General features: G+C 42.2%; 1 protein-coding gene across 1 annotated transcript in view; it reads right to left on the bottom strand.

Moving 5' to 3' along the window:
• The window catches only part of IYD (iodotyrosine deiodinase), a 24,380-nt gene extending 13,359 nt beyond the window's left edge, over nucleotides 1-11,021 (bottom strand). The window contains exon 1 of the mRNA XM_006872071.1: nucleotides 10,844-11,021. Coding sequence (XP_006872133.1) covers nucleotides 10,844-11,021 — 178 coding nt within the window. The remainder of the gene's footprint in view (nucleotides 1-10,843) is intronic.
• Nucleotides 11,022-12,749: the final 1,728 nt, after the last annotated feature.

Here is a 12,749-nt window from a genome sequence, read left to right as displayed (position 1 = left end):
GACTCGATGGCACCTGACAAGAACAACAAGACAGACTTTCAAGAAGACAATGTAAAATCCACAATCATAGTGGAAACTCTTAACACAAGTCTCTCAGGAATGATAGAATGAACAGGAAGAAAACCGGTAAAGATACAGAAAGCATGAACAAGGCAATTCAGTAACACGACCAAATATACAATACAGACAACATTGCACCGAACAACTACGGAAGACACATTGTTTTTCAGAACACTCAAAACATTTCTAAAAATTGACCAGACATTGAGCCAGAAAAAAATCAATTAATTAAAAAAAATTAAAATGTGAGCAATAAAGAGTTAATCAGAAATAAATGTTAAGAAGCTGACTTCAACCAAAACTGCTCAAATTATTGAAAAGAGAATGTTTGGGATGGAGAAAAAAGTTTGTATGTGTATATGTGAACACGCATGTGCTTAGTATCTTTCTTGGTCATCTGGGGCCTGTCTGAAATACCTGATAGTTGTTGAACTTCATCAATAACAAAAGATACCAAAAGGGCACCAGCAGAGAAAGTAGGCGTTGGTATAAGTTGATATAAATTGGATTTTTTCAGGGAACTTTGAATCAGGTAAATGAAGCTTAACCAGGAAACTGTTCTTAAGTGTTGTTGAGTCAGTTCCGACCCATAGTGACCCTGTATAGAGTTTCCAAGGAGCAGCTTGAACCACTGACCTTGCAGTCCAAACTGATTTTGCAGTCCAGTGCATTAACACAAAGCCCCACAGAAGCTGAAAATCAGTGGGATCGGTCTTTACTAAACCTACCGTACTACTTAAACTAGTAGGGGTCAATGCTGAGCAGCCGCATAATCATGGGAGGCAACGCCTACTTAGATAAGAACAGCTCAGCAGAGACTACGATGAAAACCAATCTGAAAATGCTCAGCACACACTTTTTAAAATTAACTAAATTGGGTTTTCTGAAACCACTACAATTTGCGTGAGTGAACACATACAAGGGGACTTTAAAAAGTTCGTGGGAAAATGCAATGAAAAGAGTAGAACTGCCTCGTACTCGGTCCAGAAGCAAATTGCCATCTCTTTCCCCTAAGGAGTGTCTGATGTGTTTGAATCCCTGACATTTTGGGTAGCAGTTCAGTACTTTAATCCCTGTGCCTTCTATGCTTCTTAGTAAAGATGACATTTAATGAAGCCAGTCTTGGTATGTACTTGCAGTCTAAGATAATATTCCCTGGGTGATCTAGGAAGTCCAAGGTCTGGACCTTAGATTATAGTTATCACACTGTGTTAGATAGTGTCTGCATAGATGGCAGACACAAAAGTGAATATTTTCTGGAAATAAGTACAAGTGTCCTAGACCTCAAGCAATTTTTACAAGTCATTAAAAAAAAAAATGACCAGCATATAATTTAAAATTACAGAACACCCAAGGAAACAAGAGGTTATGTTTAAGATCCGTAGATACCAGAAAAAAAACATAAACAGACCCACAAAGACTTGAACTATTAGAATTATTTGACAGACACATCATAAAACTACACTCAGTTATGTTAAAAAAAATAAAAGTAACAGACACACTTGGCAATTTTGGCAAGAAAATTTGGAAAAACAACAACAAATAAACAGATATTTTAATAATAAAATAAAATAACCTAAATTAAATATCCAATTGGTAGATTGAACTCAAAGTAGACACAACAGAAGAGAAAATTATTCAAAGGGAGCATCATTTCTTCTGATTTATCCAAAGTATAGCATGAAGAAACAAACAGAGAGAAAATATGGAAGAAAAGGCAAAAGATACTATTATTGTTAAGTGCCATCAAATCAGTTCCAAGTCATAGCAACCTTGTATAGGCTTTCGGAGGAGCAGCTGGTGGGTTTCAACCACTGACCTCGCCATGAGCAGTCCAATGTTGATCCTACAGCGCCACACCAGAACTCCAAAAGATACTGATGATGGTGGTTGTGTGCCACCCAGTCAGTTTCGACTCATAGTGACCCTGTACAGGGTTTTGAGTACATCTTTATAGGATCTGAAAGTTTCATCTTTTTCCCAAGAGGTGGGTGTTAGATTCAAACCAACTCGTAATCTACTATGCTACCTGAGCTCCTTACAGAAGATATTTGGTTGGCTATGTGCCATGGAGTCGGTTCTGACTCATAGCTACCCTGTACAGGGTTTCCAAGGCTGTAAATCTTTACAGGAGCAGAAAGCCTCATCTTTCTCCCACGGAACAGCTGGTAGTTTCGAACTGCCGACCTTGCGGTTCTCAGCCCGATTCGTAACCACTACGCTACCAGAGCTCCTTGACAGAAGATACTAGAGGGTACAAATAGAACATCTCTAACAATCAACCCTGAACTAACCCCACCGGCAGCAGGGTCATAATAACAGCCCTGAACATTATCAAATGTGTTAATAAAGACTTTCAACATCATTGCCACTTTCCACACCTGGAATCCTTAAGCCTGACAGCCTCTAGTAGTTGTTAAATGCCGCTGAGTCTGTTCTGACTCATAGCAACCCTGTACAGGGTTTCCGAGGAGCAGCTTGTGAGTTTGAACTGCCAACCTTGTGGGTCAAACTGACCTTGTGGTCCAGTGCTTTATCCCACAGTGCCACACCAATGCATGAAAGGCTTCCTTAACTCTTTTTAAAGATTAGTTATGCTTAAGATCTATTCCTTCTACTTATCATCTGTCAGTTTGTCGCACTGTGGTGGTTTGTGTGTTGCTGTAATGCTGGAAGCTACGCCACTGGTATTTTGACAGATTTCAGGTGAGCGTCCAGACTAAGACAGATTCAGAAGAAGGAGAGACAGACTACTTCTGAATGTTTAGCCACTGCAAACCTTATGAATAGCAGTGGAACACTGTCAGACAGCAATAGAATAGTGAATTCTGAAACATGATGAATAGCATCAGAATATTGTCAGACAGAGTGCCAGAAGATGAGCCCCTCAGGTTGGAAGGCAGTTAAAATACGACTGGGGAAGAGCTGCCTCCTCCAAGAAGAGATGACCGTGATGAGATGACAAAAATGGAGTAAAGCCCTTGGACCTTCATTGATGGGGCACAACTCAAAATGAGGAGAAACAGCTGTAAAAATCCATGAATAATTGGAACATGGAATGCACAGAGTATGAATCTAGGGAAATTGGAAGTTGTCAAAAATGAAGTAGAACAAATACACATTAATATTCTAGGCATTAGTGAACTGAAAGGACTAGGGTTGGCCATTTTGAATCTGACAATCACGTCATTTACTATGCTGGGAATGACAAATTGAGGTGGAATGCTATAGCATTCATCATCAAAAAGAACATTTCAAGATCTGTCTAGATGTATAATGCTATTTGTGATAGGATAATATCCATATTCCTACATGGAAGACTAGTTAATACCACTGTTATTCAAATTATATACCAACCATGTCTCACATACTTTGGACATATTATCAGGAGGGGCGAGTATTTAGAGAGGGACTTAATGAGTGGTGGAGTGGAGGGACAGAGATAAAGAGAGAGGCCCACAGTGGGTGGATTTGCACAGTGCCAGCAGCGATGGGCTCAACCAAGGCAACGGATGTGCGGCTGGTGCAGGAGCAGGCGGTGTTTGTTCTGTTCCTTTGTACATGTTTTGTTCTGTTGTTCATAGAGTCTCTTTAAGTGGGAACGACTTGATGGTGCTTAAGAACTACAACAAGATCCATTCAGTGCTTATGGCTAAAGTCACCTTGGGGCACCTTGGGTCATTTCTGCAGCCTCTGAAGTCCCAACTCTCCTTCTCTAGAGGACTTTCTGAGCTTATGCCCAAGCATTTCTAAGACCAAGGCAAACAAATGTCCCTTGTCACCTCGGAGCAGGGCATGGTGGGTGTGGGGCCACTATTCCTGAAGCCCCTCTTAGGTCAGTAGGTCACATGCCCCCTAGACGAGGGGTCAGCCAGGTGGAGCCAGGCAGAGAGTACAATAGATGCAGCTGAGTGAATGTCCCCAGGGCAGTGAGCAAAAACAAAAGGGACCATTTCTCTTTTCCCTGTTGAGCTCCTGGCTGCCCCCAAGGAATGTGGCCCTCGTCCCAAGGAAAGAAAACCTGTGCCGCAGTTTGTTTGTGTTCTGCCTCCTCTTCCGACCAGCCAAGCCACTAAAAAGCACACTCCAAAGCAAATGTGTGTTCTTATAGTCTGCCTTTTATTGCAAAGCCTCTATTGTCATAATTGAAGTTGGCATTGATACTAATAGCAACTTGCTTTTTATCATTGCTTTAATGTCATGGAACCCCTAAATTGTTCCATAATTAGATTTAAAGGCCAAGCAATTCTTGGTTTAACATTTAACCTGGAGGTATTTTTTGTGAGTACATCTCTAAATCTTTGGGGTTTCTGCAGTTCTACTTCAAAATCTTTGCAAGAGACCCAATATTTTCCAGTTATAAGACTATCGAGTCACCCTGCCTAGAACTCAGGATGGGCGTGACGTCGCTCTACTAAAAGATGGATCCTGGAAGTTGGGATGGGCACAACTTCAGGTCTCAACTCCTACCCCAGAATGTCCCCTTTCCCAACTGCCCCAGCCAGGGCTCTGTTTCCTACTTCAGCCTCTCACTCACTTGACTCCCTCTCTGTGGTTGGCTCAGGAAGAAAATGAGGCTTCCTGCTCCCTCAAAGGATGAAAGCCTCAGAAACCCTTTAGGGCTTCTGTGAGTTGGAGCTGACTTGACAGCACTTAACAACAACAACTGCAGAAAGGTGCGGGGTCTGGGGAGGTTTGGGAGTCCTCAGGTGAAGAGACACTAATTAGAACCATATGAACTGAGGCAGTAGAAGCAAAATTGTTTCTGAACCCCTTCACCTCTTCTTGGCATCTCTAGTGTCCCCATGCTGATCCCAAGTCTCCTCTAGTAGGACCCACTCAGACTTGCTCCCCAGGATAATGTCTTCAGTTAATTCCTTTCCCTTCTCTAATTTTCTCACATCAAAATTTATCTGCCCATTATCCTAAAACCTCAAGATCTTATAGGAGTCTTGGCAAACCAATCTTTTAAATTAGACATGCAAAAGTTTTCATGGGTAGGTAGGATGATGACTAGGAGACCTGGTGGCACACTGGTTAAGTGCTCAGCTGCTAACCGAAAGTTCAGAGGTTTGCGCTCACCTGTCACTTCTTAGAAGATGAGACCTGGGAATCTGCTTCCACAGAGTTTAGAGTTAGGAAATCCTATCGGGAAGTTTCCCTCTGTCCTAGAGGGTCGCTATGAATTAGAATTGACTTGAAAACAAACAGCAACAGGATGATGAATCAGAAAGAGCAGACTAAATTTTCCTGGTATTTTCTGTTTTCCGCTGAGATTCATATGACATTTATGACTTCACTCTGACACATATGAGGTCGCCCTGAGTCTAACTGATTAGATGGCAACTGGTTGAGAGTAAGAGAGAAACTGATTAAGTTCCTTCTTTCTGAACACAGTTGTGCCATTGAGCAGGAGTGACTGATGTGTTGGTACCACCCACCTTGCAGTTAGAAGTTCAGTGGTCATCCTACAATGCTGATCAACCAGTTCTGGGGTGCGAGTGCAGATGGGAAGAACCCAATTTATAGCACTTGCCAATTTCTGTGCTGTAAATATTCCCAACAGACCTGATTTTCAAGCTACCAGTCTACATTAAATCCCTGAATATTTAAACAATGGATTCTTGTTAGCCTACACAGTCTAGCATTAACACCCCACTTGGCTGAGAAGCCTAGAGCTCAGCGATTGTGAGCGTTCAGAGATGTAACATCTCTGGGCTGATACCTAGAGGCATTGGAATGAGCCCTCTCCGGATTAGCTGAATTTCAGAATCCAGTGGACAATTGCTGGTTGACTTTGATTGGGATGAGCTGTCTTTGAGCCATTAAATAGCTCTGAAACCATGAAAAACTGTCCTTTTCCAGGTTTGTGGGAATATTATTATTCTCAGGTGATAACTACAATGGAAAATAAAAATTTAAATAGCTTTTATTAGCAAAGACTGGACAATCTGGGTTATTTGATCACAATTTTACTTAGCATTGTAGATTTTGGATTGCCAGTGAAGGTAAGTGCAGAAAAATCCCCATCCCCATTAAAATAGATGTATCTTAATGAGGTACATTTCTTCCATCTTTCCCTTCTATTCCCATTTCCATGAGCTTTCAAGGGCCTGACGGATAGATTGTTGTATAGAAGTTTTACTTCATTCTAGTGGAACAATCTGAAAATTACTCTTTGAGATAAACATCAGCACCTTCCCCTTCTTAAACCTCTGCTATAGATAAACAGAGACTGAGAGTACTCTTGGTTGGTTCCAGAAGGCAGTCTGTATCTCACATCTAAAAAGAGCACTGCGTGAAGCCCTGAAGTTCCTTCCCTTCCCCTCCCCATGCTGATTCCTTGGTCTGAGATTACAATGCAGGAATTCCTTGTGAAGCCAGAGCTGGAGGAGGTTGGATTAGTTTGCACATCTTTCTCAACTCAGACTCGAATGACCTACAATGCTTAATTTTGCTGTTATGTCTCTTCTTGTTCATTTTCAAATGTTTTGAGCTGGGAATCGATTTACCATGATTAAAACGACCACCATGTTTCTTCAGTAACGGTTCCCTTTCTTTTCTCTACTTCCCTCTCTGCTCTGCTGGCAGGAAGGTGAGATCCTCACTGTATTTTTACATTATTAGGTGCTGTCCGTTCTGTTCTGACTCATTGCAACCTACTGCACAACAGAATGAAACACAGCATTCTGCTGAACCGTCTTGCATCAGCCTCACAATTGTGATATTTTAGCCCGCTGCGGCTGTCTCTGTGTCAGTCTGTCTCTTTAGGCATTTTCCTCTTTTTCTCTGACTCTCCATTTTACCAAGCATGATAGCCTTCTCCAGGGACTGGTCTCTTCTGAAGACATGTCCAAAAAGACAAGTTATCAGAAGGAGCGAAGTCTAGCCATCTTGGCTTCTAAGAAGCATTCTGGCTGTATTTTGTCCAAGATAGATTTGTTTGTTCTTCTGACAGTCCATGGTGGTGGCTGTGTGCCGTGGAGTGGGTTCCAACTCACAGTGACTCTGTACAGGGTTTCTGAGGCTGTAAATCTTTACAGGAGCAGAACGCCTCATCTTTCTCCTGTGGAACAGCTGATAGTTTCGAACTGCTGACCTTGTGGTTCACAGCTTGATTCGTCCATGGTACTTCCAATATTCTCCTATAACTCAAATGCATCAATTCTTCTACAGTCTTCCTTATTCATTGCCAAACATTCACAAGCATATGAGGCTATTGAAAATACCATGGTTTCTGTCAGGTATACCTTAGTCCTCAAACAGACATCTTTACTCTTAAACATTTTATAAAGAGGGCTTTTGCAGCAGATTTGCCTAATGCAATATGGCATTTCAATTTTTGACTGCTGCTTCCATGATTGTTGAGAGAAGCAAAATGTCCTCTTTGCTTCTAGCAAGCAAGATTGTATCATCTGCATATGGCAGATTGTTAATAAGTCTTCCTCTGATCCTTATGACACATACTTCTTCATATAAATCAGCTTTTCAGATTATTTGCTCAGCACACATATGGAATAAATGTGGTGAAAGAATATAACCCCGGAGCACACCTTTCCTGATTTTAAACCATTCAGTATCCTCTTGTTCTGTTCTAATGGGTGCCTCTTGGTCTATGTACAGGTTCCTCATGGGTACAAATAAGTGTTCTGGAATAACCATTCTTTGCAAAGTTATCTATAGTTTACCATGGTCCACACAGTCAAAGTCTTTGCAAGGTCAGTAAAGCACAACTAAACATCTCTCTGGTTTTCTCTGCTTTCAGCCAAGATCCATCTGACATCAGCAATGATATCCCCAGTTCTATATCCTCACCTGAATCAGAAAAGCTGTGGAAATGCTCACTTAGACCATATTAAGAGCAGGAACTTGGTGGCAGATGGGACTGGATTGAAATGTTGGTTCTCAACCTGCCATTGGATGCGCCTCACTTTCCATCACACCTGAGTTTTCTTGGTTGTTGTGAGCCACCAAGTCGATTCCTACACACAGCTCTCCCATGTGACAAAGTAGAATTGCCCCCCATAGGCTGTAATCTTTATGGGAGCAGATCACCAGGTTTTTCTTCTGTGAAGTCATTGAATGGGTTCGAAACCCCAGCCTTTAGGTTAGCAGCTGAGCTCATAACTGGGATTCCTTCATGCTGTCTATAAACACCTTATAATCAGTTCCACCTAGTTTGTATTTTTTAACTCTCTAATTTCTTCCTGTAGATTATTATTTTGTGCGGCATTAGTGGGCATTTCAGTGCTAATGGAAACAAGAAAAATGTCAACAAGACATCTGTAAAAACTACTATCAAGCCAATCTGTCATGGCACTGAAGAGGCCACTGAGAATGTTCAATTCATTTCTCTAGTAAGGTCAAGAGAATATTGAGCCTAGAAAGGAACAGAGGATGGAGAGGTAAAGGATTTTGCAAAAGTGAATAAGCAGGCAGAGAATGAGACCAGGGCATATAAACAGGACCAGATGCAATCCAGTTCCTGATTTCCCACCAGCCTTACCATTCTTTCTTACATCCCTAAAGTTCTTAGGTCTTCAAACCCAAAGACCTAGCCTTAGTGCATGCTTCCTGTGATCTCTCAGAGAATTTTTAACCTTGCTGACCACCTTTTCCCACCTTTGTTCCAGGCTATTCTCCCATCAGCGAGGTCATCTAACCAAATGGCCTACACACATGGACTGAAGTCAGACTGCATGGGCCCTGGGTTTTGCCTGTTTGTTTCCTCATCTGTAACATGGGTATAATAATAATATCTACCCCATTGTATTGCCATGAAGAATAAATGGTTTGCTAGATGTGACAATGCAATCAGATATAATAATGCAATAAGAGATCTTGGTGTACTTATTTTCCATGTTGTCTCCTATCCTCTAGTACATTTCGCCCACCATATCTCCTATGTTCTGCAGGTGGCCCCCAAGTCTTATTCTGTCTTTTCTCTAGAAATACCCCTTTAGAGAATTAGTTTGCCAAATTCCAGGTATCACCCGAGTGTTGGTGACTCTCAGATCAGTCTCTGCGGCCAGAACCCTTAGAAGTCTCACTCCCTTTTCTGCTTCCATATGTCACTATTAGCTCAAGTCTAACACACCTCAACTAAGCCCAGTGTCTTCCCCTGTAAGCTGTACCATCTTTCTCCCTACCTACTTAAGGTGCTCATGCACTTAAGATGTGGAGACTGACTCTCCCAACCTCCATATTTTACCTTCTTCTTCTCCCAATATCCAATTTATTACCAAGTCCATTCTTCCGTCAACTTATCCCACTGCCGTGACCACCCAGGCCATCCTGACTAGGACAAATCATCGCCATAGCTGGTCAACAGAGCTCCCTTCATTAAGGAAAGTGCTTCTCAGCTGGGCCTAACTGGTGTGCATGTGGGGATAAGGGTAAGGGGCAGCACAGACTAGCTAGGAAGCTGGTCAGACTTGAACCCTGCAAAGTACACACAGCATCACCAGCTCTCAGGCTCTGAATGTTGGCTGTCTACCCCATACCCAACTCTGACACAACTCAACACACCACCCTACACATACACACACATCCACATGCATGCACACACTTCCAAGGTAGCTTCTGTTGGGGGAAGGGACTCCTGACTCAGGAGTCTCCACAGGAGACTCATGATGCTCTTCCAAATTGAATCCATCCCCCAAACATTCCCCAACAGAGTTCTCAAGACTCCTTAAGAGCCTACCTCTCCCTGCCTTTGTCACATCTTTCTCAGGCCATCCCTAATCTGCCTTGCTTTCACTGCCCATCCCCCCCAATTCCCCCAACCCCGTCAGTATCCATCTTCTCAGTATCCTTCAACATACTTGCACACTTTCTGCCTCCTTACCTGAGATGCTGCCAAGCCTTGCTATTCAATCCTTTTAATCCTCCCAGTCCTAGCGGAACACTTCACCTCTGTTATCGTTTGTCTAACTGCCCCATCACGCCTGAGTCTTCTTGAAACACCTTATAATCAGTTCTACCTGGTGTCTCTGTTACTCTCTGTGTCTATGGTGTCTAACACTAACCTTTTTAAGGGCAGAGGCCATTCTTGTCTCTAATCACAGTGCAGGCTGAACTCAGTGGAAGCTAGCAAGTCCTTAGATAAATGCTATTTGATTTATTTCAAAGTTCTTCATCAAAACTTAACCTCTTATCCCATGCCCACTGCCTGCCTGGGATGAAATTGTTCAGAAGAATTTTAACAGCCAGAATATAACTGGATGTGGGAAAAAATGTTGTTCTCACAAGTCTTTATCTGCTGAGAATACTGTGGCACCATAGGATAAGCACTGGACTGCTAACCACAAGGTCAGTGGTACAAACCTAGCAGCCACAACTCAGAAACCCTATACAGGGTCACTGGAGTCCTGGTGTGGTGCTGTGGGCTAATGCGCTAGATTGTAAAGTCGTTTGAGCCACAAGACCAGTGGCTCAAGCTCACCAGCCACACCTTGGAAACCCTATACAGGGTCGCTATGGGTCAGAACTGACTCAACGGCACTTAACAACAGCAGTATACAGGGTCACTAAGAGTCAGAACCAACTTGGTGGCACTAAACAACAGTAACATCTAGGAATAAAGCTGAGTTTGTGCCAGCAAGTGAAAAACTGACTACCCTAGAGGAATGCGTTGTCTTTGTACACACTGATGTTTTCACAATAGAGGCTGATGATGAAACTTACCTGCAGGCTCTTCTTTCTTTTGCATAAATCCCCTGCCATCAACTCACAAAAGGCAACACACCAAAGGAACCACACGGTGCATTGCTGTGTTCTTTACCTTCTTCCTCTTGGTGGAGGTCAGTGCCATCCCTTAGGTCTTCATCCACCCATGGACGAGCCCTGGCTGTAGTTTGAGGTTCCGCTTTCCTTTGCTCGTGGCTTCTCTCAGCATTTTTAAAGACCCACACAATCAAAATGCAGACAACAGCTACCAAGACAGGCGTAAGGGAGAACATGTTCTTGTGTCTGATCCGGATCCTCTTACACTGGCATTTAAATAAACAGAGGCAGGACCAGGGAACGCTGGGAGCTGCCTTGAAGCAGAGAAGAGGTGTGTAGTGAGGAAGGAACAAAGTACAACGCTTTCTGACTGTAAGGACTTAGCAGAGGAGCAAAGATCACAGATAAAGGGGTGTGGCATGTTCACTTAATTTTTTTAAATTTTGCATTCAATCAATCAATACATTTCCAAGACATGATTAATCACTTTAAGGTCCCAGATCTTGCTGGCAATCAGAGAAGACATTAAATCCTTCTTCTACATCACTTTTCTTGGACAGCAGTGTGTCTTCAACTTGCCTCTGGCAAGTTTTTGATAAAACAGATTTTCTGGCAGAAACAGCATTGGTTGTCTACATTTTAAAAAACTTCTTGGTTTTAAAACATTTTCCTCCAGTTGTTTGTCTTTGTAAGGCAGTGTAGTGAGCCAACATATAGAGGCAAACAATTCTCTTGCTTTACAGTAGAGAAAAATATTCACCAGCTGGCTCCTCGGAAACCCTATACAGGGTTGCTGTGGGTCAGAACCAACTAATAGCACTTAGCAACTACAATAACAACAAGAAAAGTGATAAATAGAAATAAAATGACTGATTAATTGCATCATCCGTTAATAAGCAGGGATATTTTAGTGGGGTGTTGAAGGATACATAGTGTGAGTAAAACAGAGGGAGAAATCCTATATATTTATCTGTAAAGGAGCCCAGTGGCACGGTGATGAAGTGCTCAGCTGCTAACCAAGAGGCTGACATTTGAACCCATCAGCTGCTCTGCAGGAGAAAGCTATGCCAGTCTGCTTCCGTAAAGAGACCCTAGCTAGACAGAGCAGTTCTCCTCTGTCCTAGAAGGATGCTATGAGTCAGAATTGACTCAACGGCAAGGGGTTTTGGTATTTATATGTGTTTGCATATTCATAGTGTTTCTTGGAAGACTATATTATAAATTAAAAGCAGTGGTTTTATCAGCTGCTCTGTACTAGTTTTGCGATTTATTGTGAGTTGTAGTTCAAATGAAAAAGCTAAAAAGAAAAGATTACTTGTTTTGGAGAATGTGCTAACTGGACAGATGGGGGCTAAGAAGGGAGAATTTTTACATTTCACAATTTAAAAAAATTTAACTATTATGACTATATTGCCTATTCAAAAATTAAATAAACAGCAAATATTTTAATAGTACGTTTTGTGATAGACAAGTATGTGCTTATTGTATATTGTACTGGATCGACCTAACACTATTGTTCTTGCTAAGTGCTGTGGAGTCAGTTCCGACTTGTAGCCACCTCGTATAGGATTTCTGAGATTGTAAATGAACTCCTGGTATGGTGCTGTAGGATAAGCACTGGGCTGCTAACCATAAATCAGCAGTTCAAACCCACCAGCCACTCCTTGGAAACCCTATAAAAGTGTGTATGAGTTGGGACTGATTTGTTGTTAGGTGTCATCATATACAGTTCTATACATAATACAACGAATGACCACCAGGTCCAGCGTCATCCTCACAATTGCTCCTCTGCTTGAGCCCATTGTTTCTGCCATGGTGAAAATCCATCTCATTGGGGGTCTTCCTGTTTTTCTCTGACCCTCCACTTTACCAAGCATGATATCCTTCTACAGGGACTGGTCCTTCTGATAATACGTCCAAAGTATGAGAGATGAAGTCTGACCATCTTGCCTTCTAATGAGCAT

Source organism: Chrysochloris asiatica, unplaced genomic scaffold, assembly GCF_000296735.1.
Source record: "Chrysochloris asiatica unplaced genomic scaffold, ChrAsi1.0 scaffold00182, whole genome shotgun sequence".
Classification (NCBI taxonomy): Eukaryota; Metazoa; Chordata; class Mammalia; order Afrosoricida; family Chrysochloridae; genus Chrysochloris; species Chrysochloris asiatica.
The sequence above is the reverse complement of the archived record's forward strand: the minus strand, read 5'-3'. Positions and strand labels throughout refer to the sequence as shown.